This window comes from Musa acuminata, chromosome BXJ2-3 (genome assembly GCF_036884655.1).
Source record: "Musa acuminata AAA Group cultivar baxijiao chromosome BXJ2-3, Cavendish_Baxijiao_AAA, whole genome shotgun sequence".
Taxonomy (NCBI): Eukaryota; Viridiplantae; Streptophyta; class Magnoliopsida; order Zingiberales; family Musaceae; genus Musa; species Musa acuminata.
Genome location: NC_088340.1, coordinates 11,720,742 through 11,729,761, shown reverse-complemented (window position 1 = coordinate 11,729,761; position 9,020 = coordinate 11,720,742). Strand labels below are relative to the sequence as shown.

The 9,020-nt window shown below is 39.0% G+C and overlaps 1 protein-coding gene across 1 annotated transcript; it reads right to left on the bottom strand.

Annotated features, from left to right (window-relative positions):
* Positions 1 to 1,016: 1,016 nt before the first annotated feature.
* LOC135607532 (putative invertase inhibitor) lies at positions 1,017 to 1,556 on the bottom strand. Its single transcript, XM_065099470.1, has one exon. The coding sequence runs from the start codon at positions 1,554 to 1,556 to the stop codon at positions 1,017 to 1,019; it is 540 nt and encodes a 179-aa protein (XP_064955542.1).
* Positions 1,557 to 9,020: the final 7,464 nt, after the last annotated feature.

Sequence of the window (9,020 nt, the reverse complement as noted above, 5' to 3'; positions counted from 1 at the left end):
CCTATCCAACATTGTTGAAATTTCTTGGTTTTATTTTTTATTTTCAAAACAGGATCCTATTAATACTAAATTGGATTTCAATAAAGAGTAGACCTTCATTTACTAATGGGTTAGAGCTAGTTGAATTTTATTTTTGATTTGACATCACTATGTTTCTCGAGGATTATTTTTTATTTATGTTTTAATTAATAAATAAATTATAATAAATATTTATAATTTATTTATATTAATTATAATAAAAAAATTATAATTAATTAAGTGATGTTTATTTACTTGACTCTTGATGCACTCATATATTATAATCTTATGAAAAAAAAAAAGAGATGACAAGTCAAGCCTTTACCTCCATCTTCCCTCACTGTGTGTCTTTTTTCCGGTATTGATCTTGGGATTTTTTATTTCTTTGTGCTGAACAATTTGCCATTCATCAATCTCAGAGTTTCATTTTTTTGGTCTATTCTTGAAAGGATTCAATGGTGCAAGGGCGAAAAATGTAGGTGTAGCCATCAATTAAGCAACACCTTGATTCATTTGATCACTTCAATTGTGATATTGAGATAATCAACTAATGACATCATCATCTACCAGTACTAACATAGCTTTTTCTTAAGCAAGACATGAACTAACTCCTTGAACCTTAGTTTATTTTAGATGTAAGTTTTTAGTTTTTGAAACATTACCCTAAAACTATTAAAACTAAGGATAGCAATGGGTGTTCAAAATCTCTATGACCCACATAAGCATTATCATATATTTTTATTGGGTTTGAAATAGTTTTAGCTAGAAAAAGAGACTAATCAGATTTAATTCACGTATGAGAAACTAATCAATTCATCAGTTGAACTATTTTACTCTAAAATCAACATGGTTTTATTTTATTTGATTGCATGTAATTAAAAAGAATCCTCTTCTTACAATATTACTAATAATTATACCACTCGAAAAAAAAAAATTTTTTTGGAAGAGGAGCTTCACATCAAAGCTATAACTAACGGAAAGGCGTAACGGCAAGAAAGTCACCCCAGCATATTGGTGAAGGCTAAAGCAATAGTGCACATCTGCGTCAAGTCGGAGTCCTCCTTGGTCAAGGGCGAGGGGACCTTCAGCTCCTTGAAACCGTCCTCGCAGGTGTCGGGCGCGTCCACAGCGGCGCTAAGATAGGTCTTGGCGTCGACCAGGCGACCCTCCTTGATGGCCGGGATGGACGTGTTGAGGTCGGAGAACAGGTCCTCGTAGACGCTCCCGCAAGACTCCAAGCCCTGCTTCGTCTTTGGATCACTCGTTCTGGCTAGCAAACTCTTGACCTTAGCGCTGGCGCTGGTGGTTTTGTCCTTCGCCAAGGTAGCCGCGATCACCGTCAGCGACTTCTGGTCCGCCGACCCGCTCCCCGGGTACGGGAGGAGCTCCGCCAAGCAGAAGTCATAGTTGATATTGGGGCTGCTATTCGCCGCGTCCCTGCACGCCTTCTCAACCGATGCCTCCACCCCGGGGAGGAGGTGGTGGTGGAGGAGGAGGACTGCCACCGCCAGGAGAATACAGATGGTGGACGGCCTCATCGATCTGCTGCTATCGATAGCTTGGTTAGGTTATGCGTGCTCGCAAGGAGACGAAGTTGATATCAATATATATACTTATTGAGGCGGATAAATATTACCGAATTCTAGAGCTATTATTAGGCAAGAAATAAAGAATTCAACTATGGAATTTTTTTTTATAGAAAGAAACAATTTTAAATATTTAGTATCGATTATTCCTTATTAGTGTTCATAAGGATTATAAACAATTCTAAACATTTATAATTTGATTTTATATGGGGAATAATTATTTTTAAATTTGTATTAGACGTGGAAATCTGGGTTTTACTATTGATATTTAAGTTAGATTAAATTATTTTAGTACATGGGTCAATGAGATGCATGGCTGGGAAAGCAAGTGAAGGCTGAAAGTTCCATGTATGAATGCAGATTCTCTTACGTCGGAGGCCTCGATACATCGAATGAGATTCGGATAAAATATTAGGTTAACTGTATTTTTTTTTTTTGGGAAAACGAGGGTGCCGATAAGCATGTCAATGAGATGCAGTAGCATTGGGTATTGTTGGCAGGTAGATCTTGTCGCCTCCTTTAAATTGTCCCTTTCCACATATTTTCATAATAAAACTACTCATTCATTAGGATATGCGAGCAATGACTCGACACCAAATCGATAGCAGAAAAAGAAAATAATGAATGCATATCAATTTGCTCTAATGCCACTCTAAAACATGATCAATGGGATGAATGAAAAATCGTCATGTATCCAAATTATAAATGATTATAAAGGAACAAAACAAGAACAGAAAGAATCAACTAGCTTTGCTTTTTAGAATAATGCTTACTAACATTTCGTCCTAGGATATTCTCTAAGACACGATTAAAGAGAATCAGATAAGAAAAATGAAAATTTGTATGTAAGAATAAGTAGTAGTTTAAGGATAATTATGAGCTTTTTTATAGGTGGAAAAATTTATCTACGTGGAAATGCTTAAGAAGCCAAGAATTCCAAATTCCCTACGTCATATTCTACAAGAAAAATATATGTTATGACGAATGAATTTACTAAATATATGTGCACCGCAAAGAAATTTAAACAGAATAGTAATCCAAAGAAAATGACAAGGTGATCAGTCTCTTTCTTTTCTTCACGTGATAGTAAGCTCAGAAGAATTCCTTTAAACTCTGAAATCATCGTTTGTCATGCATCTAATTCGAAAGTTCAGGTAATGTGTTCAAGCTGCTACCAACCAAATGTTCTAACAAATCTCCTCTCATCTTTTGGTGAACTTAGATGCATTATCTACCTATCAGCCTGGGCAAGCTTATTTGCTTCTCATACCATTTATAATTTACCGTTGTGGATTCTAACATACCAAGAGTGTAGAGCCTTCTTAAAAAAATCTATTACAAAGTAACTTGGCTTCATATAATGTTTGTTAAAGTATTCTAGATCTCCTTTATTGTTGTCTTTTCTACGATAATGTTTTGCTAAAGTATTCTGGATCTACTTTATTTTTGTCTTTTCTATGATGTTAGAATTTTATCCGCCAATATTACGTGTAAGTTGGTGATTACAGTGCCATCCATTTCTAACTTTTTATTATATGTAAAATCTTTGGGTCTATCTCCAATATGCTAGTTAAAGGTTTCTTGCAAGTCAATTACGTGAGTGATGACACGTATGACATGATATATACTATTTTTTCTTATTATTTATTTAATATTTTTTTACTTTATATTGCCTATTATATATATTGTGATGTTCATGGATCTATGCAATGAAACTCAGATCGTGATGAGATCACGATAATGAGACCAATTCGTCCTTAAATACAGATCATAAATAATCCCGGTCATAGGTCACTCGAGAGGGACATCGAGATGACCGGATAGATTAGGGTATTGTATACCCATCCATATAATAGAGGTTGCTGGTCTTATAGTTACTCGTATGAGGATACTAGAGGTATCCCGTAGGTGCTTATTAAAGAATGAGTTCACTGATTGATCCACTCACGGAATGCTAGATGGTTGATGATACCTCATTATCAAACAGTGATTATATCGTCCCAATGGTGTATCTGGTTCTTAGACTTGAGACACCATGTATGAGTACTCTACTCTTTGATACCGGACTTATAGACTTGAAAGTTTCAAATCTAGCATAGCTAGTCATCGGGAGTGGTAGCCAACCTTACGAGGGCTATTGAGTATCGAAAGAGGATTATCCACTCCTAATGTCATGAAAAGAATATCTCATGTGTTTTTGCTGAGGCAAATCCCTAGCTAGGGTTATTTAGATTGAGAGAGAAAGAGTTCTCTGAGAGAATTTGATTAGAGTAAGACTCGAGTATATTTAACATGAGCTTGATAGCACCATGCCCGGTAAATAAACTTCGGGATATTAGATAGATGAGAGACTATAAATATATAATAACTAAGGACAAACAAGTCTAATGGAGTAGATTCTCCTATATCGTCTAGGGACTACAACATAATGGCCTAGTACGTCCGTAGTCGATGAGTTGAGTGAATTATTATAGAGATAATAATTCACTAATCCAGAAAGAGTTCTGACATGTATGACTCACGACTAGCATGATATTTGGCTTAGAGAATCATACACATATGGTTGGTGCTACGATGAGTAGAGGTTCGGATATGAGATATCCGTTGGAGCCCTTATTTTATTAGATATCCAATAAGCCCCTGAATTATTGGATCTTACGGATAAGATCTAATAAGATCCAATGAGAGATTATTGGATAAAGCGCCACTAATCTAAGAGACTTAGGTAGTTGGATGGAGATCCAGTACCCAATAGGGCAGGATTCATTAGGGTTAAGTTGATAGGGGGCCTCTATAAATAAAAGGGAACCAAAAGGCCATAGGCTAGAACCCCTTTTGGTTGTCACTTCCTATTCTCCTCTCCCCTTCGCCTCCTCAGCCAGCAACCCCTATTTGGGGTGTATAGACAACAAGAAGGATCGACCCCTTCTTGATTGCATGGTATGCGTAGCGAGGAGATTTGGACAGTGATTTAAGGAGCATCTTTGTAGCCTCTATTGTGTGGATCACCACTAGAGAGGATAACACTTGACCTCTTTCATCCTCTCCCATGGATCTATAGGATTTCAAGGATATACGATCTCCCTAGGGGACACATCCGTTAACACGTGTGGTTTTCTGGTTTCGTGAGTTTTGCAGACCAATCTTTGCACAACGATGAAACCTTTTTATGAAAATCTAAAATTTTCCTTTCTATTCTTCTATTATACATATGATGTTACCCCAAGATTTTCCAATAGTGGTATCAAAGTCAGGTTGATCGTGCGAAAGATTAGTTTTTGAACTGTATGTGTTGTGTTTTAGAAAGGCTTTTGACATCAAAATTGTTGATACAAAAAGCGAGAAAATGTATTAACTATTGCTGAACTCATAAATTGGCCAAAGGCTTCTTGTAGCCCTACAGTAGGCTGCCTACGAACAGGGGTTGCAGGCGGTTGGCGACAATCTACCTATAGGCAAGCCACTTGCATGCAAGGGCGACGCCTACTGGCAGGCCGCTTGCATGCAGAGGTGGCCGCCCTTGTGCAAGGCGGTGGCCTACATGCAAGATAGCAACCTCTTGAAAGGTAACGGTTGAACTACCACGCTACCACAAGGGTGGCACCTGTGGGCATAGCTCCCACAAGTGAGCCTCTTATGGGTAGAGCGACTATCGATGGTGTGGCAATGATCACAACGTAAGAGGGTAGGTTTTTAAACAAAAGATAATTTTACCCCTCTCGATTTTTAAAATTTTGAGGTTTGTCCTTTCTATCCAAATTACATAAACACCATTCACAAATAAAAAAATCCTTGTATATCCTTAATTTCAAAAAAATATTAGTTAATTAAAAGATTTAATTAACTATTATTATTTATCTAGTAGTCTATAATGATATGTATATATGTTGTATGATGTGAACAGATGATCATGAATCATATGATTGTTAGGATCAAGAGCACTAAGAGGGGGGGGGGGGGGTGAATTAGTGCAGCGGAAATCTTTCAACGATAAAAACGTTCGAACGATAAAAACGATTTCGGTGTGAAAGTCGATTCTAAGATTACTTTAATTTAAGATCAAGCGAGATGATGTTAAAGTCAATCTATGAAGGCAGTTTGTAGTTATGATGAAAACCAACATACGAGCGCAAACTGAAATATGACGTTCGTACGAAGAAACTAATTTACGTCTAAATGCTGATTCGTAAATCACTTGATTAGGAGAGATGCAGCTTAAGCAAGGATATTAAGGTAGTTTGCAGTTAAGATAGAAATCAAAACATAAACGCAAACTGAAATATGATGATCGTACGAAAAAACAGATTTACGTCTAAAAGTTGATTCGGAAAGTGCAAAGCTGAAACCCGATCGTATATGCGCAGAAAGCAGTAAGCTTTAGAGGAGGTTTGCAGTAAAGATAAAATGCTCAAAGTAAATGCAAACCGAGATTTAGAGTGGTTCGGTCAATCTTGACCTACTCCACTTTTGGCTTCCTCCACTAGCGAGGTCACCGACGTCAACTAGAGGCCTTCCTTCAATAGGCGAAGGCTAACCACCCTTTTACAGTTTCACTCCTTTTGACGGGCTTAAGAGACAACCCTTACAGAATTTTCTCTCCTCTCCTCTCTTTACAGCTCAGAACTTAGAAGAAAAGAGGGAGAAGGACTTTAGCCTTTACAACAATTTTGAGCTCTAAAAATCACAAAACAAGATCAAGATTTCAGAGTGTATTCTGTATCCTTTCAGCGCTGAATGGGTGGGGTATTTATAGGCCCCAACCCAGTTCAAATTTGGAGCTCAAAACTGTCAATTCCCGGAATTCCGAGATTAGGCGGTTGCACCTCCTGACTGGAGCGGTTGCACCGCCTAGCAGAGCTCGAAGACTGAGCCTCTAGGTGGTGCCACCTCTTGTCAAGGGCGGTTGCACCTCCTGCCATAGCTCGAAGACCGAGCTCAGGCGGTGCAACCTCCTGACTAAAGCGGTTGCACCGCTTAGACAGTGCTCGGAGACCGAGCCCAAGCAGTGCCACCTCCTGTCAGGGGAGGTTGCACCGCCCAGTCTCACTCGGAGACTAAGCCCAGGTGGTGCCACCTCCTGTCAAGGGAGGTTGCACCGCCCAGTCTCGCTCAGAGACTGAGCCCAAGCGGTGCCACTGCCTGGCTGGAGCGGTTGCACCTCCCAGTCTCGCTCGGAGACTGAGCCCAGGCGGTGCAACCTCCTGCCTTGGGCGGTTCAACCACCTGGCAAAAATCAGGGTCTGAATGGGTTGATCCATTCGGCCCAATTTGGGTTTTTTCAGGGGCCCAATTGCCCCAAGATTAAGTTAATGGGATCACCTCCCATTTCCAACTTAATCATTGTGCTAACTACGACATTCCCTAAGACATTTACTGCAACTTGCTCCGGTGCATCAATCGCTTCTTCCGGCGAGCTTCCGGCGAACTTCCGTCGATCATCCGATGAACCCTCGGTGATGCTCCTGCGGACTTCCGGCAAACTCCTGGACTTGCGACGATCCACTTGGCGAGTTCCGACGATCTTCTTTGGCAAGCTCATGGACTTCTCGGATTTGTTCTTGCCGAACCTCCGACGACTGTCTGAACTTCCGTCGAACTCTCGAACTCCCAACGTGATCATTGTCTTGACTCCGGCGCAACTCCTGCTGCATGTCTTACTTTTATCGTAGTTAATCTTGCACACTTATCTCAACATATGGATTAGATAACAAATGACACTTGACTTCATCATCAAAATCCGAGATTCAACAATGATATGATGTATGTGTGTGATGTGATTATTATTATTATTATTATTATTATTATTATTATTATTGAGGCCTATGTATTGGGTAATCTTAGAGGTGAAATCACATGTATCGCGGAAGAACATAAAACAAAATCCTTGATAAGACCCTAAAGTTTTATCCTAAAAGAAATGAAAGAAATGATAGAAAAGGGGATGAAATGGTAAAGCTCTAATACCAAATAATAAGACCCTAAAGTCTTATCCTAAAAGAAATGAAAGAAATGATAGAAAAGGGGATGAAATGGTAAGGCTCTGATATCAATTGATAAGACCCTAAAGTCTTATCCTAAAAGAAATGAAAGAAATGATAGAAAAGGGGATGAAATGGTAAGGCTCTAATACAAAATGATAAGACCCTAAAGTCTTATCGTCGCTCTGATACCAAATAATAAGACCCTAAGGTCTTATCGTGGAAGAAAGGGGAGAAAGGGAATGATAATGATCGCTTCGAGGGGATCGGCCTCCTTGATTGCTTCGAGGGGATCGACCCTGCTTGATCACTTCGAGGGGATCGGCCTCCTAGAGTTTGTCCACAGAGTGGAATAATATTTCATTGATTGATTGATTGCTTTAAAAAAAAAGAGTTACATCACTATTTATAGAGTTCCACCTAGAGTCCACCAGGGCTTGGACTCTTAATAATAAATAAATATTAAATAATCTCAACTTGACTCTAAATGAACTAAATAGACTCAATAAACAACTGAACTAAATAGACTCAATAAACATTATTCAAAAGCTCAGAAAAAAGGTCCTAACAATTTCTCCCTCTTCAAATCAGCCTTGTCCTCAAGGCTGAGTAGCATTAATCTCGCGGAGCTTGTCTTTTAGCACTTCAGTCATAAGCTATCTGCAACGTATCACAACCCGTTGATCAAATAAATATGGTCTCCACTTTTTGACAGTGTAAGCAACAGGTCGATCTTTCAGTGTAGTAATCGTTGTAAGAAACTCCTGACCTTTGCTATCGTAAGTTAAAATTCGTCCATCAGCGATCTTTACTTCGAATATATCGCAGCCTTCAATGTGGTGAGCTAATTGGGCTGCAACTTTTCTGTCCATAAAATTATTAGTGCTATTTGTATCAATCAAAATAGTGACAAGTTGATGTTTCAAAGTTCCTCCGATTTTCATAGTTTATGGGTTAGTGTAGCCAGCCAATGCATGCACTATATGCGTGATGGCTTCAATATCTTCATTAGTTTTCACACCTTCATGATCAAAGTCCAACTCTTTTGCTTCTAGTTCCTCTCCAATTGGCTTAATCATCAAAAGTTTCCCTTGTTTACATTGGTGCTCCATACTCCACTTTTCATCATAGTACAAACCCTTTGCTGATCTTTCATTGAGTTCTTCTTAGGTTAGTCTTTGGGTGTCAAGGCTTTGGTTAGGAATAGATGGGGCTGGTGGCTTACTGATCATCTGGTTGTTGTCACTTCTGTTTACATGATTTTCCTTGTTGATTTTTTTCTCATGTAGATGTATGAATGAGATCGTAGCTATCATAGTGCGGGGTTGACGAGCCTTAACTTCACACCGGATCTCTGGAATAAGACCTTCAATAAATGTATCCAGAAGTTGTCATTCCGACCAATCTCTAGCTTGATTTGATAATCTTTCAAACCTAC

Bases quoted from the DNA above. Each gene is read 5' to 3' on its own strand.
- LOC135607532 (XM_065099470.1), bottom strand. From the start codon at position 1,556: ATGAGGCCGTCCACCATCTGTATTCTCCTGGCGGTGGCAGTCCTCCTC.